Here is a 24016-nt window from a genome sequence, read left to right on the forward strand (position 1 = left end):
ATTTGAGGCGAGAAATAACCTGTGCAGTTGCTAAATCTGTCCTTGTTTTAGTTCACCGATGGCTAGTGTAGAGGTTTGACGAAAGTTTCACAATGCATCAAATCTGCATAAAGTAGAAGTTGAGTCTGCTTTATGCAAATGAGCTGCGGCCCGATCCAGGGAAACGCACCTGATCGCAGTTCGAAACGCACAGCAACCGGACCAGCATGCAACGCGGTGTGTTTCACATAGTCAATGAATTGGATATGGGAAATTGCGGGATCTTTTGGACACGTACCTTAAGCAGCTGTATTGATTGATAACATAAATACATTACGCACGTTTAACAGTTTTCTACCAGCTTTTTACCGTCATACATTTATATATTTGTCATTGTTCTCCATTATAACAACCTGTTGACTGAAGCAACTGCACCTGATTGTTTCATTTTGAGCGGAAAACAAATTGAATGATGCATTAAACCCCCCCTTTTGTGTGAATGAGTTTAAAACAGAAAGCCTGTGTTGACAAAGAAAGTTGATAATCACCTTTGTGATATCTGCTATCTCTGACTGAGGTTTCAGTTTCTGTAGAGCCGACTCACACAAAGAAAGACCGGCTATATCAAACTAGCTTCGTAGTTCAGCCCTCTGATCTGCTAAACCAATGCCGTAAACACTAGGAAAACACAAGCATCCTGTCAAATTTAAAATTCCCTTTTCATTTATTGATTATAGGTCCTGGTCTGTACAGGATGGTGTCTGGGTCCAGACTCGGACCACAGTCCGCCAGTTAATGGTCTAAGCTGTTGAGAGTAGCAAGGCAGTCGAGCCTATCCCAACTGAGCTAGGGCAGAAGGCAGGGTACACTATGGACAGGTCACCAGTCCATCACAGGGTCAGTGGACATACACTATATTGCCAAAAGTATTCACTCACCTGCCTTGACTCGCATATGAACGAAAGTGACATCCCATTCCTAATCCACAGGGTTCAATATGACGTCGGTCCACCTTTTGCAGCTATAACAGCTTCAACTCTTCTGGGAAGGCTGTCCACAAGGTTTAGGAGTGTGTTTATGGGAATTTTTGACCATTCTTCCAGAAGCGCATTTGTGAGATCACACACTGATGTTGGACGAGAAGGCCTGGCTCTCAGTCTCCACACTAATTCATCCCAAAGGTGTTCTATCGGTTTGAGGTCAGGACTCTGTGCAGGCCAGTCAAGTTCATCCACACCTGACTCTGTCATCCATGTCTTTATGGACCTTGCTTTGTGCACTGGTGCACAGTCATGTTGGAAGAGGAAGGGGCCAGTTCCAAACTGTTCCCACAAAGTTGGGAGCATGGAATTGTCCAAAATGTCTTGGTATGCTGAAGCATTCAGAGTTCCTTTCACTGGAACTAAGGGGCCAAGCCCAGCTCCTGAAAAACAGCCCCATACCATAATCCCCCCTCCACCAAACTTTACACTTGGCACAATGCAGTCTGACAAGTATCGTTCTCCTGGCAACCGCCAAACCCAGACTCGTCCATCAGATTGCCAGATGGAGAAGTGCGATTCGTCACTCCAGAGAAGGTGTCTCCACTGCTCTAGAGTCCAGTGGCAGCGTGCTTTACACCACTGCATCCGACGCTTTGCATTGCACTTGGTGATGTATGGCTTGGATGCAGCTGCTCGGCCATGGAAACCCATTCCATGAAGCTCTCTGCTGAAGCACTGTTCTTGAGCTAATCTGAAGGCCACATGAAGTTTGAACGTCTGTAGCGATTGACTCTGCAGAAAGTTGGTGACCTCTTCGCACTATGCACCTCAGCATCCGCTGATCCCACTCCATCAGTTTACGTGGCCTACCACTTCGTGGCTGAGTTGCTGTCGTTCCCACACACTTCCACTTTCTTATAATACAGCTGACAGTTGACTGTGGAATATTTAGGAGCGAGGAAACGTCACGACTGGATTTGTTGCACAATTGGATAGCTGACACTTTCACTTAGTTCTGATGCTATGTCTCCCACTATCACAATGTTACTTAGTGACCAGTGTTGTACTGAGAACTTGAGGCAAAGCTATATTTGTACCAAGTGAACAATGACTGATTGAACTGATTGATTTGGTTGAACAAGCCTACGATGAGTCGATCAAAACCAGCTGAATATCCTCTGAATTTTGCTTCAATAGAAGGATACAACTCAAGAAAAATTGACTTTTGTACAAATGAGTTAACGTGGTCACATTGACGCTGACCTAGACGCAGAGTCTGAAATATTTCCTCAAACGGGAGGAATTAGTCCTGTGATGGACTGGCAACATGTCCAGGGTGTACCACACCTCTTGGCTCTGGTCAGCAGGACCATGTTTCAGCAACCGCCCATAGAATAAATCAGGAATACCTTTACATGGACTGATTAATGACAAGAGAGGGATGAGAAAAACATTGTTTAAGAAGGGCATATAGGCAGAAGCTAGGAGCTGCCAGTCAGAGAACAGTTTCTACAAACTGTACATATAAGATATACTAGGCCAGAGGGGCCTTGTAGTTTGGAAAATACTGAGTCCATTTGCATGGGAGGCAAGTGTTGATTAAAGAACAAAAGGCATGCAGAGATAGATGAAAGGAACAAAATGGGTGGAGGGAAACTCACTTGGCACCACATAACCTCCGAACAGAATCCAGATGGAGGCGATGAGCGAACCAAACATCATCATAAAGCCGATAAAGAGCCAAAGACGAGCTCCTGCAATTAGAAGATTTAGTAATCACTTTCATTCGCTCACTAGTCACTCTTCACACTTGTCAGCTTGATAAACCCACTGCATAATCTTTTGGACAATGAGCAAACCAAACATTAACTGGAAAACAGTGCCTGTGGCAATCAGTGCAAACAGTATTTAGAAAGTAAGGTATGAAAGGAAAACATTGGCCATGTTTTGTGTGCAATAAAGACAACCAAAACACAAATACATCATACTAGTTGCCTAGTAGTAGTTCATGAGCAGGATTCCTCCCTAAGTGGCTGACGAAACACAAATAGTGTCTCAATTAAAACACTAATTTGAGGAAGGGATGTTTCTTATTCTAAGATAAATTTTCATGGATTAATAAATTGTTGTTGGTGACATTAAATAAATAGTGTAGCTGAAGATCATTCACAACTACTCTTACTCTAAACGAATATAGTTTAAATCCAACATCAACTGCTGGAGGCAAGGCAAGGCAAGACAAGGCAAGGCAAGGCAAGGCAAGGCAAGGCAAGGCAAGGCAAGGCAAGGCAAGGCAAGGCAAGGCAAGGCAAGGCAAGTTAATTTGTATCGCACAATTCATGCACAGGGCAATTCAAAGTCTTTTAGAAATAAATTATGAAGACGATTTAAAAGGTAGACATTAAAAGCATCCATTAAAATTATGGAAAGAAAACATAATTTGAGCAATAAAATCAACATGAAATTTTATGATAATTAAAAACAAAGAAATGAAAACATAAAAAGAGAGATAAAATAAAATCACAATCAGTGCAGTGTTAAGAGTGATAATGCAGTGCTGGTATTCAGACAGTCAATTTTTAAGACATTTGTTCCGGATACACTACTAGTCAAAAGTTTGGACACACCTTCTCATTTAATGTTTTTTCTTTATTTTCATGACTATTTACAGTGTAGATTCTCACTGAAGGCATCAAAACTATGAATGAACACATACGAAATTGTGTAGTAAACAAAAAGTGTGAAATAAGTCAAAACATGTTTTATATTTTAGATTCTTCAAAATAGCCACCCTTTGCTTTGATTACTGCTTTGTACACTCTTGGCATTGGCAAGAACCAATCAGCTCAGTAAAGAGAAACGACAGTCCATCATTACTTTAAGAACTGAAGGTCAGTCAGTCCGCAAAATTGAAAAAACTTTGAATGCATCCCTAAGTGCAGTCACAAAAACCATCAAGCGCTACGATGAAATTGGCTCACATAAGGACTGCCACAGGAAAGGAAGACCAAGAGTCAGCTCTGCTGCTGAGGAAAGGTTCATCCAAGTCACCTGCCTCAGAAATCGCAAGTTAACAGCACCTCAGATTAGAGCCCAGGTGAATGCCACACAGAGTTCTAGTAGCAGACACATTTCTACATCAACTCTTCATAGAAGACTGCACCAATCAGGCCTTTATGGTCAAATAGCTGCTAAGAAACCTCTACTAAGGAAAAACAACAAGCAGAAGAGATTTGTTTGGGCCAAGAAACACATGGAATAGACACTATACCAATGAAAGTCTGTGCTTTGGTCTGATGAGTCCAAATTTGAGATCTTTGGTTCCACACATCGTGTCTTTCTGCGACGCAGAAAAGGTGAACGGATGGTCTCTGCATGCATGGTTCCCACCGTGAAGCATGGAGAAGGAGGTGTGATGGTGTGGGGATGCTTTGCTGGTGACAGTTGGGGATTTATTCAAAATTCAAGGCACACTGAACCAGCATGGCTACCACAACATCCCGCAGTGACATACCATCCCATCTGGTTTGTGTTGAGTTGGACCATCATTTATTTTTCAACAGGACAATAACCCCAAACACACCTCCAAGCTTTGTAAGGGCTATTTGACCATGAAGGAGAGTGATAGAGTGTTGCGTCACATGACCTGGTCTCCACAGTCACCTGACCTAAACCCAATTGAAATGGTTTGGGATGAGACTGACTGCAGAGTGAAGGCAAAAGCATCTCTGGGAAGTCTTTCAAGACTGTTGGAAAACCATTTCAGGTGACTACCTCATGAAGCTCATCGAGAGAATGCCAAGAGTGTGCAAAGCAGTAATCAAAGCAAACGGTGGCTATTTTGAAAAATCTAAAATATAAAATGTTTTCACTTATTTCATGTCTTTTTGTTTACTACATAATTCCATATATGTTCATTCATAGTTTTGATGCCTCCAGTGAGAATCTACAATGCAAATCGTCACGAAAATAAAGAAAAACCATTGAATGAGAAGGTGTGTCCAGACTTGTGACTCGTAGTGTATGTGGACCATAGAAACTGAAAGCTGCTTCTCCATTTTTGGTTCTGACTTTGGGGACAGAGAGCAAACCTGTAACAGAGGACCTAAGCAATCTGGATGGTCCTTATGGTAAACGGAGGTCACTGATATACTTGGGCCCGAAACCATTCAGAGCTTTATAAACTAATAAAAATATTTTAAAGTCTGTCCTCTGAGAGACCAGAAGACAGTGCAAAGACCTCAAAACTGGAGTGATGTGATTAGCTTTTGAAGTGTTGGTGAGGACTCTAGCAGCAGCATTCTGGATCAGCTGCAAGTTGTTTTATGGAAGTTCTAGTCAGACCTGTGGAGACACTTTTACAGTAATCTAATTGACTGAAGATGAATGCATGTACCAGTTCTTCAAGGTCCTGATGAGATATAAGTACTTTAGTCCTGGAAATAGTCTTCAGGTGATAACAAACTGACTTTGTAATGGTCTTAATGTGGTTTTGAAAGGTCAGGTCTGAGTCCATGACTACATCCTGATTTCAACATAATTCTATATGTGCTCCTTCATAGTTTTGATATCTTCAGCATTAATCTACCAATGTAGAAAATAATTAAAATAAATAAAAATCACTGAATGAGAAGGTGTGTCCAGACTTCTGACTGGTACTGTATATGTACAGAAACTGAGGAAGCAAACAGCACACAACCAAATGGAATTTCACCAAGAAATGGTGCAATGTAACAACAATGTTGCTGCTAGTTCAACTGGAGATCTGAAAGAACATGGCAGGGTTTATGTAGTGTGCACCATGTGACATTTAGAACTCTCTTAATACCACTCAAATGCAACTTAAAACCATTTTTGTCAGCATGTCAGTCAAAGCATAAAAGGCAACAATGAGAACTAGCTGGAAAATGTTACACAGATGAAAGGTCTGGGACAAAAGTAGTGAGGATTTCCATGCCAGAAGCAAGTAAAGCCACATACAAAATTGACGTTACAGCCTATGGCAGGCTAGAATTTAAGATTGCTGTAAATGTTATTTAAGATTTTAGTTTTTTTTTTAAAATAAAGTCAATGCTTTTTATGACCTGCAAATACCCTGATAGGGTATGAAAGATGGAATGAAGAGACAGGTATTATATAACAGCAGAAGTTTATCAATACTGGAAAAATGTGCAATGCTTTGATGATCACTGACTGCATCTGGGCAACCACAAAGACTGGTTTGTAAGTGGTCTTGTTATAATGTCAACCAGTGAGTGTGTGTGTGTGTGTGTGTGTGTGTGTGTGTGTGTGTGTGTGTGTGTGTGGTTTGTGGTTAATGTGGTCTGCTATATTTTCTCTCTATACACTTTTGAAATAAATCTGCAAATTTTTTGTAGTTCACTGTTCCAAAATAAAAAATTAAGTTCCTGCTGTTTTTTTTTTTTTTTTTTTTTTAAACAAACTTAAAAAAAAACCAAAACATTAGTGGCTTAGTGAGGATGTATATTGATTACACTTCTCATGGAGGCACAGTAACACTGACCAGTTATTAGGCTGATGTGAATATCCACACTTATACTTTTAACCTTAGCCAGGTTATAGAAACCTCCTTATAATGTGTTTCTCCTTCACTCATATGTAATCACACACCAATAGTGACAGAGCTGCCATGCCAGATACTTGCCTACCATTGCGAGCAACTTGGGGTTCAGTATCTTGCCCATGAAAACTTTGTCACATGGAGTGGAGAGATCAAACAACAATTTAGTCGACAACCTACTTGACCACCTGAGCCACGGCCACTCACAATGATGTCATTTCTACTTCATCTGGAGATGTTCAGTGGATAACACCACAATCAGCATCTTAGCTACAATGCACTAAAGGAACTAAAAAACTATAACTGAGACTCACTGAAACAGGATTAGCTGGGCAGGTGTTTGGAAATCAACCGAAGTACTAGATAAACTGAAACTCTGACCTGGTGATGGCAGTAGATGAAAACTTAAAGGAACACCAAAGTTATTGAGATTCATCATCTGCAACAATAAGTGTCATATCTTTTGGCAATCCTTTTACAGTTTTTCTCAATTGATAAGACACTAAATTCCATTCACTGCACACAGACACCAACTGACTGCACACATTTCTCAAAAACAGGACTCTGCTGTCTAAATTTTGGACACTATTCACATGGTTTGCACACAGTTTCCAAAACTCTTGCACATTTTTACAAAAGACTGAACACATTTTTTTGCTCATTTGAACACACTTTTTCACTCATAGTACACATTTTTCAAAAAGTGAACACTAGGAAGCAGAATTGGGACACTGTTCCAACACTGCTGTCACAATTGAGACACAACAGGTCAAAACTGAAAACACTTTTGCCAATGAAGTGCACACTAGAAAACCTGCTGGGAAGCAGAATTAGCTGTTCAGAACGGATGTCAGAGGAGCAAGAGGTCATGTTGGAAGAAGAGGACCTGGATGACCCAGACCACGGCCAGAACCAGAACCAGAACCAGAACCTGGACCTGCCCATGCACCTGGTCCTGGACCACTTTACATGGTATGTAAATGCTGTTTGTCACTTCAGTGACATGTCTATACTGGAACAATACAAACAGTCAGAAATGTTCTGAAAATACTGTAAAAAAAAATCTAATGCATAATTCTGGTTCACAAGTGCTAGTAAAATTACCGAAAGTGTACATGACTGACTTTTTCTCTGTTTTGTGTGCATTTGTTCCAGAGAGTTTTTCAATTGGATTCTGATGATACACATCGATGTGGATGAGGCTGGTTTCAACCTGGCCAAGAGGAGAAGAGGGAGAAACATCATTGGACAATGTCCCAGGCCAGCGTGTGGCAACGTAACCCTCAGTGCTGCAATAAGGAATCTTGGAGTAATTGACCGTCATGCAGTTCTGGGCCCATACAACACCCAGCATTTGTTGACTTTCTTAGATGGACTTGGTGAGGGCCGACTGACACAGGTGCAGCAGGGTGTTTGGCAAGAATACACGGTTTTTGTTGTTGTCTGGGACAATGTTAATTTTCATAGAGGACTATTGATTCGGGAATGGTTCCATATGAACCCTCAAGTTATTGTGGTTTTTCTGCCACCATATTCTCCCTTTTTGAATCCTATAGAAGAATTCTTCTCTACATGGAGGTGGAAGGTATATGAGCGGCAGCCATACTTTCAGAAAATCTCTTGCAATCAGTGGTCTTGGCATGTGATGTTTCTGTTGATGCATGTCAGGACTGGATCAGACACACTAGGTCTGTCTTCCCACATTGCCTGACCAGAGAAAACATAGGTTGTGATGTTGATGAGGTCCTGTGGCCTGACCAGGCTGAAAGAATTGATGCAGATGCGGTATAAATATGTGCATACTGTACTGTGTACAATAAAGTGCTGTATTTTTGGTCTAACATTATTTTTAATTTGAAATGTACAGTCAGGCACTGCAATGACCCCCTGATTCATTTATAGGATGCATTTGTGTTTAAGTTGTCATTTTTGAGGACTGCATGATTTTGTACACTTCATGTGAAAAAACAGTGAGAGAAGAGTGTGTTGTATTTAGCAGTGCAGTGTCCTACTTGTGCTTAGTGTCTCTTAATTTTGAAAAACAAAGTTCAAAATTTGACAATAAAGTATGCTTTTGACACAAGTGTGCAGTGCTTTGTGAATTGTGTTCAAATAAAGAAAATAGTGTGCAGTGTGTTGGGAAATGTGTGCTATTTTTCAGGAACAGCGTCTTATCAATTGAGAAAAACTGTATTATTTGCTTGGACCAAAGCAATAGACTACACCTTCTGCAGTAGGAACATGGCTATTTCAAAAAGTAACACATGAAAACACCTTTTTGAAGTCAGCAGCTATAGCAATTACAGAGAATCATTTAAAATTGTATCTCCATTTTGTTCTGTCTTTGTACATCTTAAAATGCCTTCAAGTCACAGCCTTCAAGATGCACATTGATGTCTGAGAGGACATCTACATGCACCAGCTACTCAGTTCACTGTGCTAAAACGCAAACAAAAGAAAACAACATGCATGGCATAGTTGCATGTCCATTGTGAGATCTGTATATTAAAAATCTTGGACAAAATGCAAACAAACAAAGACGCACCTGTCCTGCCAAGGCAGCCTTCGCCATATGTGTCCCCCCTCACCTGACCATTGGAGACTGCATTAATCCTGCAAAAGACACAGTCAACAGTTACATAAAGGAGTAAAATCCATCCTAAACAATCACCAAGTAAAAATGCACGCTATCTCGCAATGATACAGAAATCTTTAACAAATCTGTGGCTCCAGACAACAAGCCGCATCATTGCCAAAATCTAATGAGATGGGTCTTTGTGTCATTTCTGACCCTCCCTGAAAATTTCATCCAAATCAGTTAGTCCGTTTTGGAGTAATGTTGTGCACAGATGAATAGACAAATGTACGCCAATTGTCACATAACTGCCGCGTTCCTTGGCGGAGTAAAAACTATTCTATTTTCATCTGTATAGAACAACGAAATGAAACTTAACAAAATGGAAAAAAGAGAAGCTGACCAGCAGAAACCTGAGCAATATCTTCTCGGCATCTGTGTAGGCACTGCAACTATTTACAGTTGTGAACAAAGGTTTACATACACTTGTAAAGACCATGTATGTATTATAGCAGGCTTGAGTTTCCAGTGAATCCTTTAACTTTGTATTTTGTATGACAGAATCTTTGAAATACATGCAGCTGTCAGGCCTGCCCCTGCAGGCTCTAGCTAGTGCCCCTTCCTCCCTTTGTTGTTTATTTCCTTTTTAGGTATTCCGAGCGCTGTGGCAGCGGCGGCAGGTGGGGGCATTCCTGATGATCAGCAGAAGCAGGAACAGGTGTGCCAGTGCCAATCAGTCATCTACCCGTACGCAATATATGCTGACTTCAGTCTTTAGTCCGACGCTGGATCGTGAATGCACACAGTCAGTCTCGACTCATTCACTCTAGTCAAGCTTCGTTGTTGGACCCATTGTCAATTCTGCCTTTTGTTCTTTTAGTCCGTACACCCACCTGCTCCTGTGAACTACCGTTCAGGCTTGTTTGGATCCATCCAATCTCCGTGTTTCAACCCAAGTGGTCTCCTGGATTTTCTCCGCCACCTTTCAGCCTGCCTTCTGTGCCGACACCTGCCGTCGCTGCCGCGACCATTCGTCTCCAGCCATCTGGATCCCCCTTCCCCGTCCTGTCTACAGGCCCTCAGTTCTTTTGCTACCTAGCCGGCAGTTCAGCCCCAGCAAGAGCAGGTTCCATGTGTCTTAGAGTTACGTCTGTGAGTTCGTAGGTTATTATTTAGCTTTTAGTGCCCAGTAGCGGTGGGGTGGTGGTTGTTCGGAGATATCGTTAGTTTCGGTAGGTATCTTAGTGTTCATTGTGTTTCCTAGTGAGCAGAGTTGCTCTTCTGTTTCGAGTTCTACTTCAGTATTTTCTAGTGAGCAATTCAATTCAATTTTATTTATATAGCGCTAATTACAGTCAAATTGTCTCAAGACGCTTTACAGAACCCATATGCCTAACCCCTAGAGCAAGCCCAAAGGCGACAGTGGCAAGGAAAACACCCTTTTAACAGGGAAAAAAACTTTGAGCAGAACCCGGCTCTTTATGTGGGGGGACCCATCTTCCTGCTGGCTGGTCAGGTTGAGAGGGACAGAAGAGGTAGAGAGGGAGAGGTAGAGGGGTTAGAGGAGGAGATAGAGGTAGAGGGATAGAGGTGGGGGGGGCGACAAGGACCATAAAACACACAATTTGATACATGCATGATAAGACAGATGATACATGCAAAGTACAACTAACATGGAAACTGATTATAGTTTACTGCTATAGTGTACGGCTCTGGCTTTAAGTATACTACATATATAGCTGGTGGTAAATTCAAAAATATGTAGAAGAGCAAATCAAGTATAGTAAGGGTAATGCAGAGTAGATTGGTGGAAATGGGCAGCTGGAAGCAGTGGGCTGGAGGAAGGTCAGCAGCAGCATCCCACAGTGGACATGACGGAGACTAGGCCAGTTGGTCGGAGAACAACCACAGATCTGAAGTGTCCAGCTCTGGGACCAGGGACACTCGGAGAAAGGACACAGGGAGAAACAGAGTGCGTGTAATGCAATAATGGTATATATAGTAAATACATAGGTAGTTAGAGAAGGGCTCAGTGCATCAAGAGAGGTCCCCCAGCAGCCTAGGCCTATAGCAGCATAACTAGGGGCAAACTAAAGGACGTCAAGAAGGGAAGTCAGTTGTGCAAATGAAGACACCACCTGACCCCCTCAGGGTCCCCCAGTCAGCCCTAACTATAAGCTTTGTCAAAAAGGAAGGCTTTAAGCCTGGTCTTAAAAATAGAGAGGGTGTCCACCTCCCGAACCCAAACTGGGAGCTGGTTCCACAGGAGAGGCGCCTGATAACTGAAGGCTCTGCCTCCCATTCTACTTTTAGAGATTCTAGGAACAACAAGTAAGCCTGCAGTCTGAGAGTGAAGAGTTCTGCTAGGATAATATGGTACTATCAGGTCTTTAAGATATGATGGAGATTGGTTGTTAAGAGCTTTATATGTCAGAAGAAGGATTTTGAATTCTATTCTAGATTTAACAGGAAGCCAATGAAGAGAAACCAGTATAGGAGAAATATGATCTCTCTTGCTAACTCCCGTCAGTACTCTGGCTGCAGCATTTTGGATCAGCTGTAGATGTTTCAGAGAGCTTTCAGGACAACCTGATAATAAGGAATTACAATAGTCAAGCCTAGAAGTAACAAATGCATGGACTACTTTTTCTGCATCACTCTGAGACAGGATGTTCCTGATTTTTACAGTATCTCTCAGGTGGAAAAGGAAGTCCTACAGATTTGTTTTATGTTTGAGTTAAAGGGCATGTCCTGGTCAAAGATAACTCCGAGGTTCCTCACAGTAGTACTGGAGGCCAATGTAATGCCATCCAGAGTAACTATATGCTTTGAAAGCAATTCTCTAAGATGTTTGGGGCCAAATACAATGACTTCAGTCTTGTCTGAATTTAGTAGGAAATTATAGGTCATCCAAGTTTTTATGTCCTTAAGACAATCTTGCAGTCTGGCTGAGTAGTTTCATCTGGCTTCATAGATAAATACAATCGAGTGTCGTCAGCATAACAATGGAAATAAATACAGTGCTTCCTAATAATATTGCCTCAGGGAAGCATGTATAATGTGAACAGTATTGGTCCTAAGACAGAACACTGAGGAACTCCAAGATTAACCCTAGTATGCTCAGAAGAGTCATTGCTGACATGCACAAACTGGAACCTGTCTGATAAGTAGGATTTAAACCAGTCCAGTGCTTTCCCTTTAATGCCAATACAATGTTCTAGTCGCTGTAATAAAAGTTTGTGGTCGATTGTAACGAATGCCGCACTGAGGTCCAACAAAATAAGTGTAGAGACCAGTCCATCATCTGACGCTATGAGAAGGTCATTAGTAACTTTCACCAGAGCTGTTTCTGTGCTATGATGCACTCTGAAGCCTGGCTGAAACTCTTCAAACAAGCTATTCCTTTGCAAATGTTCACATAATTGATTTGCAACTGTTCTTTCCAGAATTTTACAGAGAAATGGGAGGTTGGAAATTGGTCTATAGTTGGCTAAAACATCTGGATCTAGAGTGGGCTTTTTAAGTAAAGGTTTGATTACAGCAACCTTAAAAGCCTGTGGTACATAGCCTGTTACTAGAGAGAGATTAATCAGATCTAACATTTAGGAATTAATTAAAGGTAAAGCTTCCTTGAACAGTCTAGTTGGGATAGGATCTAAAAGACATGTCGATGGTTTGGATGTAGAAACTATTGAAATTAGTTCAGAGAGATGTATGGGAGTGAAAAATTCTAAATATCCATCTGGTCTTACAGCCAATTCTAAAGTATCTGTACTCGATGATACATCTGTGACATTTGCAGGAAGGGCCAGATTAATTTTTTCTCTAATCGTAATAATTTTATTTGTAAAGAAGCTCATGAAGTTGTTACTGCTCAAAGCTAAAGGAATACAAGGTTCAACAGAGCTCTGACTCTTTGTCAGCCTCGCTACAGTGCTGAAGAGAAACCTGGGGTTGTTCTTGTTTTCCTCTATTAAAGATGAATAATATGTTGTCCTGGCATTACGAAGAGCTTTTTTTTTTATAAATTACTAGACTATTTTTCCAAGCTACATAAACTTCCTCTAAATTAGTGGAATACCACAGAGCATAGTTGCTGTTCTGTTTCGAGTTCTACTTTAGTATTTCCTAGCGAGCATAGTTGCTCTGCTGTTTCAAGTTCTACTTGTGAAAATTTGCTAGTGAGCTTAACTAGCTAGCTCAATTCCCCTTGGTTAGCTGATATTTGTAGTTTCTTGTGGTTCTTTTGTGTGTTTGAGACTTCTCCAGCTTTCCTGCCCAGGTCATACCTGACGTGGGTTAGTCTTCTTGTGTTCTAGTAACTCTTCATAGTCCGCTCGCCATAAGGGGCGCTTTAGCCTCCAGCAGTAGTTGCGTTTGAAGTCATTTCCTTTCCCTGGTTGGTGCTACCATAGGGAGTAGTAGTCCTTGTATTTGTTACCTGCTGTAAATAAATCATTGTGCATGCATCCGCTCGTCTTCTTCTCTGTTCCTGTGCCTGAGCCTGAGCCCATGAGAAAACCTTAACAGCAGCGTTGTCACACGTGCAAAAAACAAACAAGAACCAAGAAACACAGACAATGTTTTTTGGTACTTACATAGTAGATATATAGTAGATTTATATAGGTCTGCTGAAACAATGAGGAAAATCTGCTGGGTAGCCATCCACAAGCTTCTGACAAGCTTTTGGTTGTATCTTTGACCACTTCAAAGTAAATTTATTTGCTGTCTGACACAGATTTTTTCTTTAACACAATCCACAGGTTGTTGATGGGGTTTAAGTCGGGACTTTGGGAAGACCTGTCGAAAATGACAATTCCAGTCTGATTTAGCAACCTCTACCACTTTTTGATGTGTTTGGGGTCATTGTCTTGTTGGATAATCAACTGTGTCCACGATCCAACCTTCTGGCTGGTCATTTTAGGTTTTCCTGAAACATGTGGAGGTAATCCTTCTTCATTATTCCATTTACTTTGTGTAAAGCACCGGTTCCATTGGCACCAAAACAGCCCCAGAGCATCAAACTACCACCACCATGCTTGATGGTAGGTTTGGTTTATTGGGGTTTCAAGGCCTTCTCTCCTCCAAACATATTTCTGTGGCCAAATACTTCAAATTTTGTTTGACCACCAAACTTTCTTCCAGAAGTCCTGTTCTTTGTCCATGTGATCAACAGCAAACTTTAGTTGAGCCTTAAAGTGCTGCTTGTAGAGGAAGGGCTTTCTTCTTGCATGGCAACCTCTCAGTTCATGGCAAGATAAAACACTGTAGACACCAACACCTGCATTCCAGCAGCTTCTAAGTATTTGCAGATCTTCTTTTTGGTGAGGCTTGGTTGACTCTTAACCATCCTGACCAACTGTCTCTCTGCAACAGGTAATAGCTTATGTTTTCTTCTTGATCGTGGCAGCAACACAACTGAACTATGCACTTTATAATTATACAAGTGACTTTTCCTATTTCCAATGATTTGCTTTTTCAGAACATGGTGAAGTTCCTCAGACTGTAGCGTTTGTGGCTGAGTCTAATGAGTGTATCAATTAGAATTATTAATTAACCTCAAAATGTTTTTGGACTGTGGGAGGAAGCCGGTGTACACGCATGCACAAAGAGAAAATGCAAACTTCACACATAAAGATCCCAGGCCGAGGCCGGGACAAGAACCAGGGATCTTCTAGCTGTAAGGTGACAGGGCTAACCACCGAGCCACTGTGCAGCCCCTTACCTTAAATAGATTCCTAAAATGATAAATTATCATCAAGATAGGATCAGTCCAGACCAGGATCCGATGGCAAGTCACAATGCGTCAGCCTACATCTCTTCACATTAGACAGGTGAGGTAGGGCTGGGCGATAAATTGGTTTTATCGATTAATTCTACTTTGTACTTAATGTCGATTTGTTTTAATAAAAATCGATTTTCTCATCAACATCTGCCACCAATGCCTGCCTGCAGGGTTCCCGTAGTTCAGAGTGCGCCCCCCGCGCTTGATACACAAACAACATGGCAGCGAGCGTTGCAGATCTAAAGGCGCGTGTCCACTAGATGCTATTTTCCCGCACGGCAACGCACCGCATCTGAAAATCGCAGGGATGGTGGGCGGTCACTAGTGGACCACACCATGGCGCTGAGCAACAGCGGGCCGCTACGTGGTGACATGACCGAGCTTTCAGCTGGACAGTCCGGCAGACAAGTCGGATAAACACAGCGGCTCGGCCGCAAATTTTCCCTTTTATTTCAAAAAACACGTCAGCGAAAAGTATTTCTGAAAGCATTTGAGGCGAGAAATAATCTGTGCAGCAGCTGAATCTGTCCTCGTTTTAGGTCACTGACGCCTAGTTTAGAAGTTTGAGGACAGTTTCACGATGCGTGGAATCTCCGCATGCCGCATCCAATTTGCATAAAGTAGAAGTCAGTCTACTTTATGCAAATGAGCTGCAGCCCTCTCTGGGTAAACCCACCGGATCGCAGCGGGAAACGCACCGCAACCGGACCAGCATGCCGCATGCGGCGCATTTCCAGCTGCTATCCAGTGTGTTTACCTGGAGAGGGCTGCAGCTCATTTGCATAAAGTAGTCTGGACTCCGGCATGCGGAGATTAGGTAGGGGGTAAAAAAAAATCGGATGAATCGTGAATCGGGACTTTTTGTGAAAAAATCTGAGATTTTTTTTTTTTTTTATGCCATATCGCCCAGCCCTAAAGTGTGGTGTCCCATACAAAATAGCAGTTTTCTTTATAGCTGTTCAAGAGTATTTCTTCATAGTTTATTACTAACCTGCAGCATCACACAGCGGTAGAATCCGTGTCCCCAAAGAAAGAGAGAGGGCTGCTGCATTTACTAACAGAGCAACACAAGTAGCTTGATTACTTAGGGTTAACTATAAGTGATCCCGACATGTAGACAAAACTGACTGGTATCTAACAGCAGCTGGGAACTTTTGTTCACCTCAGACAGATGAGCTGCCGTACTGTCACTCAAGACAGTCAAGTGGCCTGTGTTAAAGGGTCTGAATAACAGAATGCAGTCACTGTAACAGATTGAATAACCCAGCAGTGGTCCATGTTGCATGTCTGAAAGGAGCTTCTGTCACCCATGTAGGAGTTGTCACTGATCTCCAACACTACAGTGGACGCTGACCTCAGGGTTTCGTTTTTTTAAAGAAGTACACAGCGGAATGCAAGGACTAACTGCGGAATGTTGCAGGGGTGCAGCACTTTGTAGAGCTCACAAAAAGAGTGCTGCCAGTTTATTTCCAATGCTCTGTAGTCTCTGTCATCTTTGACTCTACAGTTGGCCTGTGAATAGCTGACAGATATGGTGCTAAAAGGGTCTTCCTTTCACCTGCCAATGATGGGCTTCACCTGGGAAGTATCAGGTATTCCCTCCAAAGGTCCACATCTCATTGTACCTTATTAACTAGCAGGGTAGCCTAAGTGGCAGCGAGGACAGGGTCAGCTTTCTTCTCACCAACAATTCTAGTGTATTTTGTTGAAGGAACTGTTTACCCAGTTGATCTTAGTCTGATTATTTTTACAGACCCAAGCTGAGTGTCCAACACTTACATGAAGAATGCTATCGTGGAGAAGACGCCACACGTGTGAAAGGCATGGTTCATCTGCTGGGACGGATACGTTACTGCTGCATCAATCATGATCCACCAGCCTGTAAAAAACTGGAAGCAGACAAGACAGGGTTGATGTTTGAATACATGAGGCAGTTCCATCAGATGACTCCCCTGAGCAGGATCTGTTACACATGCACTTGGCTAAAGTGCATGCTTTCCAACATTTCCCCCCCTCAACAACTGAAGATCATAATTGTGTATTTGCATCATAAACCTCTACTTTTGTAAATCCGAAGTTTTCCAAATGCTTCTTGTTATTTGTGCAAACTTGTAACAAATTTTTACTTGCACTGTTGCATGATTAACACCCTGACTGCTTTAGGCAACTCCTTGTTCTTTCAGCAGCTTTCATGCACAGTAATGTTACCATTAAGTACAAAGAACATCACATCCAAACTCTCAAGCTGTCAAAAATCAGCAGAAGAAAATTTGTTTTTATCAAATGACTGGCATTAATTGTGATGACAAAATTATTTCTCAATTATTTTGCCTGCAGACTATCTGATAGCTAGTACAGAGTAGGTTGTACAAAGATGCTGTTGTGACTTGCTGATAATTTCACATTAGTCATTATGATGGGGTGTAGTTTTGATTGATTGATTGATTGATTGATTGATTGATTGATTGATTGATTGATTGATTGATTGATTGACTGATTGATTGATTGACTGATTTCTATATTCTCATATCATGCAGACAAGCATGCCAACCCTCATGGGTTTACAAGACATTAATATAATAGCATTGCAGCAATACATCCAAAACACACATTATTCTGCTGCTCAGTTCTCAAATAAAATATGATGCCTTTTATCCCAGACCTGGCAAAGAAATTCTGCCATGAAAAAGGGTCCCCTTCTAAAACATAGCTTGAATTTTTCATGGTCATTCAACCAAAATAAATCAGCATAAAGAGAGGACATCTTACTGAAAAGTACTTTCCTTACATCTTCAAATACAGGACAGCAAAACATAAAATGAACCTCAGTCTAAATAACACAGCAAACCAAATCTCCCCTTCTCTGGAGTAGCATTTAACCTCCCAGTCTCTAAAGTTAATGGTAATGTTCCTGAGTATAACTGTGGACACAGGGATCTCTGTGTTTTACTTAAATTATACTTCACATACGGTTCCACACTGTATCGATCCTTTACAAGACAATAGTTTGGATAATACCAAATATCAACAAATAATTTTTCTCTAAACCTAAGAAACATATTACTCCTCATCTCATGAATATCACAGAATAACCAGTTATGAAAAATGAATGATGAGCTGTTCAAATGAAATAAAGATTTTAACTCATTTACCCAGGGGTCATGATTGGAGATGTCCCAATCAAATATATATTTTTTGTGATTCTCTGATGGTACATCTTCACCAATCCAGTCCAAAGGCGATGCATTTGGCATTCATGTCTGATGTTTGGAGGTTCCCATCCCATATATTCAGTAATGGTCAAAAGCAAAGAAAATTTATGGACTCCCAGAAATGATCAAATCTCTCTATGATACACTGTATTACAACTTGTATATCCCCGGAAGCCCCAAACCCCAGAAGCATAGTCAGACACGGGACACATGATTTGCATAGTTGTGCACAAGTATGGAATACTAGATTACCGCAATGCATAATTTTGTTCAGTACAGTTCCCAGAGCTCTACCTGCTGACTGAGCTAAAACATTAACAGCTTCCTTAAATGTCATGTGTTCATCCAGTGTCAAACCAAGATATTTATACTGGTCAGTATATGACAGCACTATAGGACCAAAACCAAAAATAACTGAACTTCTCTCCAATGACTTTCTCCCGAAATGTACTATTACTTGTGTATGTATTATACCATTTTGTTTTCATCTTGCTAAACTCACCAACTTGTGCTGGTATGGACTGCTTCCTGATGTGTCAGACGGACACACTAATAAATGGCATGCGTTGCAAGCCTCAGGAAAAAAATCCACATCAATGCTGCCTTTGAAAAAACACTTTGTATCACAGTGTCAAAGAGGTGGAGGCAAACAAGAGTGATGGGATGTATCTCAGTGGGATCCATCCACATCTGCACAGCTTTTTAAGCCAAACAGCAGAACAAAGAAAGGCTCTTTCAACTGACTCTTCCTAAGGTTGTCATTCCTACAGTGCTTTGGCACTGACAACAACACAGTGAGGTCACATCCTCTAATCTGTCTACATTTTATGCAGGGGTTGTGACTGAGAGAGGAACATAAAACAGAGTCACTACGTGCAAAAAATGCATAAAACATAATACTATTTTTGTGTGTTTTTGTGAATATGTAATTTTCAATTTGGATGATTTTCTGGCTCTACTGCGTGAAGCCACCAGCAATGAAGTAATTTATATTCTTGGTGAGCAGGTTTGCAATTATATACAAAAGCTTAAACAAAGGCAATTTGAGCTTGGAGACAAAGCAGACAGTGTATTGGCCAGGCAACTAAAAGGGGTTCTGGCTGACCGTGCAATTTATAAAATTTTATATAACGGAGAAGTAATAACTGACCCATTGCAGATTAATGACGCGTTTTGTAAATATTACAGTGACTTGTATACATCTAAATCATCATCATCATCATCAAGGAAAGAAATATTGGAATTTTTGAACAAATTAGATATGCCAATATTGGGCGATACTGCGAAACAACAGCTAGACGCAGACTTCACATTAGAAGAGATAAAAAATGCCATCCGTTCATTTCCAAATGGTAAAGCTTGTGGTCCTGATGGTTTTGGCATTGAATTTTATAAAGTTCACATTGACAAAGTTGCCCCATTGCTGCTTCGCATTGTTCTGTGAAAACAGGTTCATTTCCAGAAACATTATATGATGCAAATATCTGTGTCTTGTTAAAAAAGGGTAGAGATGAAACAAATTTGGCCTCCTATCGTCCTCTTAGTCTTTTAAACAGTGATCAGAAAATTATTGCTAAAGTCTTGGCAAATCGGTTGAGCGAACACATCGGTACCTTAATTCATAATGATCAAACCGGGTTTATCCCTGAAAGATTTACATTTTCAAATACCCGTAGACTTTTGAATATCATGTATTCTAATAAGCCCATACCATATTCTGCTGTCATCTCTTTGGATGCGCAGCAGGCTTTTGACCAAATTGAGTGGGAGTATATGTTTATTGTTCTTCAGAAATTCGGTTTTGGCGAGGGGTTCATGGCTCTTGCAAAAATGCTTTATGCTCGTCCCAGGTCTTGCGTACTTACTAACAATAACAAGTCCCCTCCATTTTTACTACATCGGGGCACGAGGCAAGGTTGTTGCCTGTCGCCAATGGTTTTTGCACTGGCGCTTGAGCCACTCGCCATTGCCATCAGGGCAAAGCCTGAAATAGTAGGATTCAGATACAATGCATCGGAGTGCACTATTAGCTTGTATGCTGACGATGTTATTTTGACAGTATGTGACATCAGACGGTCTCTTCCACCTCTCCTTGAGGTAATTAAGGAATTTGGTCAATTTTCTGGTTTTACTATAAACTGGGAGAAAAGTGTTCTGATGCCACTTTCTGAGGGATTAGCCAAAAGACTTCTTAACAATTTACCTTTTAAAATTACTACTGAGCACTTTGAATATTTAGGACTCACCATTCCCAGGGATCCCAAACTTCTTTTCAAACTGAATTTTACACAATTATTAAATAAACTTAGAGACATGATTGAAAAATGGAAGTTACTCCCAATCTCTGTAATCGGACGAGTAAATATTGTAAAAATGGTTGTACTTCCTAAATTCATATATTTGTTCCAGAATATACCCATTTTTCTTACAACATCATTTTTTAAAACAGTTGATTCCATAATTACTTCATTCATTTGGGCCAACAAAACTCCTCGCATTGCCAAAGCACACCTTCAAAAACCTTCTTCAGAGGGTGGTCTTGGGCTGCCTATTATGAGACATTACTACTGGGCCTGCAATGTCAGATCTTTGGTTTTCTGGTCCCAAAACCATAACGATGATCAGAAGCCGTGTTGGCCTGCAATTGAATCTCATAATTGTCAATCTTTTACAGGTACATCTTTACCTGCTTTATTATTTAGTAAGCCAGAAATCCCTTTAAAACCAATCAAACATGATTTTGTTTTACATAGCTCATTAAGGATTTTGAAACAAATAAAAAAGATACTGCATCTTCCAGACCTTTCTGTATATGCACCTATATGCCAAAATCCAGCATTCAAACCGGGCACATTAGATCCCGTGTTTAGACAATGGTCAAATAAAGGTATTCTGTCAATCAAGGACCTTTATATCGATAATAATTTTGCATCTTTTAATCAATTGCAAACGAAGTATAATCTCCCACCCGCTCATTTCTTCAGATATCTGCAGATCAGGCATTTTGTACAACAATCTCTTTCTCAATTTGACAAACTTCCAGTACAACATGATTTTTATGAGCTATTGAGAAAACCTCCAACCTCCAAGCATTTGGTCTCACAATTTGTCAGTCTTTTCTCTCGACCAACCTCATCGAACCATTTCAAGGAAGCTTGAACGAGTGATGCAAGTGCAGAGATTGCAGATGATCTATGGGATCAAGCCTTGGCTGTAATTAAATCGTATTCAATAAATGCTAGACTCCAATTGATACAGTTTAAAGTTGTGCATCAATTGCATTTTTCTAAGACAAGGCTTAACAGACTTTTTCCTTCCATTTCACCATTATGTGACAAATGTAAAGTAACAAACGGTACACTATGTCATTTATTTTTCTTCTGCCCCATGCTTAAAAACTTCTGGTCTGAGATTTTTCATTTTTACACTGCCATATACAAAAAAAACATAACACCTGATGTTTTAACAGTAATACTAGGTTGTTCAAATCAAACTCTGGCATGTACCCAGTCAGCTCAGCAGGCCATCATGTTTGGTATGGTTATTGTGAAGAGGGTTATCTTGAAAGAATGGAAGGCCACCACGCCGCCCAGCTATTATAAGTGGCTTAACGACATGACATCTTGTTTGTATTTGGAGGAGATTCGATATAAATTGTCTGACAATCACGATAAATTTCTCAAAATCTGGGGACCATTTATGGAGCACATTAAGAATAGGAGGACTCAGCCTATATCCACAAAAGACTGAAGTGAACTCATTCTGGACCGCTGGAACCTTCAATGTGCATCATACGGCTTATATGTAAACCGCTTGCACTTTATGTAAATGTGAACTGGCAGTTTTTTTTGTTTGTTTTTTTTGTTTTTTTTTTCTTGTGTTTGTGTTTTCTGGTTAAAAAATGAAAATCTGAATAAAAAATGTATTTTAAAAAAAAAAGAAGTAATTTATATGTGTTCAAGGAAAGGACAGCTAAGGACATAAGGCACAGTGACGAAAAGTCTGCTTTCTATCAACACATCAATTGTCAGCCTTCAGTGAGCTGGACTCAAACTACACTACATGTGACCAGTTTACAAGAGAGACATTGTGCAAATCCTTATGGGGTTGTTGAAAAATCCAAGTGAAAAATGCACTTCTCACTCCAAGTTTATATGTTTTATGCAGACAGCAGTAAGTCATGCGAACAGCAACATAGTTCAAACTTGTTGGGTCAAACATCTCAAAGTTGTTTATAATATCCCTACTTTTCCTACAAAAATCAGAACCAACATTTAAAAGCCAGAGAAATTAGAAGCCAAACATCTTCTGGACATCTAAGCTAGTATCTGCACATGGATTTTTTATGCCAGAACTTATTAACCATCACCTGTTCAACTAAACCAACCACCTCAGGCATCTTGGATTTGCATCTTTGAATATGGCAAGCATCTACAGTGGTCACACCAAACAATATAAGACAGTACATTTTTACAGTCAGTTTATGTCACTGTCAGGCCCTCTGTATAAAGTGTGCATGGCGATTTTCTTTACAACAGCATATAATGCAAACATATTACTTGTATATACTGGTAAAAAATCAGGATGCATCAATGTGAAATAATAAATGGGTTTACCAATATGAGTGATTTTTTATATTGATGCTGGAGAAGTACATAACTTCGCCAAGCCTTCACTCTCATTACCAAAGAGCAGTTAAGCTGGCATTTCCTTTTTAAAGCTGAGTGTTGCATTCATGTTATATCAACAATTCAACCTTAAACCTAATATTTTAAATCAGGACTTTTAGTAGACAAATTAAGTAGCTTGTGAAACAAGTTTACCAAATTCACTAATATCATACAGCTAATATAATCAGTCAGCTCAAATTCTCCTCAAACACAGAGGAGATTATCAGGAAATGTCACCAGGGGCAGTATCTCCTAAGGAAGCTCAACTCTTTTGGAGTAAATAAGAACATTCTCCAGATATTCTATTACTCCTTCATCGAGAGCACCATCACCTTCTCCATCACCTGCTTATTTTACAACACCAGCCTCCAGAACAGAAACTGCCTGCAGAGGACTGTCACTGTCTGCTCAAAAATCATAGGACTGCCTCTCAGAATTCTGTCTGCAGTGTATGAACAATTAACATGTAGACTGGCAAACCGGATCATCCGTGATCCCTCACATGCTCTCTTCTCAGCATCTGAGTGGCTTCCTTCTGGTCGACGGCTTCGCTGCCCTGCATGCAGGACACAGAGGAGAAGGGCTACCTTTGTACCCAGGGCAGTCCATCTCCTCAACTCATGAAGAATAACACCCCCCCTCCACCTCCCACATACCACCACACATGGACTTTAACATGAACCTCTGTGAACTATGCCATTTTGCACTTTGCAATCTATATCTACCGTGATATATTCTTGTATCTACCTCACATTGCCATATTGCACCTACTTTTCATTCGTATTTGCACTATGTATGACATATTTACACTAATATGTTACCAAGCTGTGTTTTTGTCTAATTTCTTTTTTATTTTTTCTATATTACTTGCTATAGACTTGTATATATATATATATATATATATATATATATATATATATATATACATATATATATATATATATATATATATATATATATATATATATATATATATATATATATTTATCCCTATTTCTTAAATATTACATCATTGTTGCACTGCCTGCTCTACGTGCCTTTTTAATTGCCCCCTAGGAACAAATAAAGTTTTCAGAATCTGAATCTGAATTTTGTACATTATTATAGCTTATTGGATCCTGAGCTATCGAACAATGGCTGAGACAGATTATAAATTCTGCATAAGAATACTGAGAGGATCATTGGAGTCTCAGTTTGACCCCTTTTACTTCAAGAAAATAACTTGTATAAT

General features: G+C 40.4%; 1 protein-coding gene across 1 annotated transcript in view; it reads right to left on the reverse strand.

Moving 5' to 3' along the window:
• LOC111588648 (transmembrane protein 50B) overlaps positions 1-24016 on the reverse strand; it is a 34505-nt gene that overhangs the window by 9141 nt on the left and 1348 nt on the right. Inside the window, exons 3-5 of the mRNA XM_023299129.3 lie at positions 16683-16792; positions 9089-9156; positions 2624-2716 (exon numbers count right to left, since the gene is read on the reverse strand). Coding sequence (XP_023154897.1) covers positions 2624-2716; positions 9089-9156; positions 16683-16792 — 271 coding nt within the window. The remainder of the gene's footprint in view (positions 1-2623; positions 2717-9088; positions 9157-16682; positions 16793-24016) is intronic.

The sequence above is a fragment of the Amphiprion ocellaris genome, chromosome 11 (genome assembly GCF_022539595.1).
Source record: "Amphiprion ocellaris isolate individual 3 ecotype Okinawa chromosome 11, ASM2253959v1, whole genome shotgun sequence".
Lineage (NCBI taxonomy): Eukaryota > Metazoa > Chordata > Actinopteri > Pomacentridae > Amphiprion > Amphiprion ocellaris.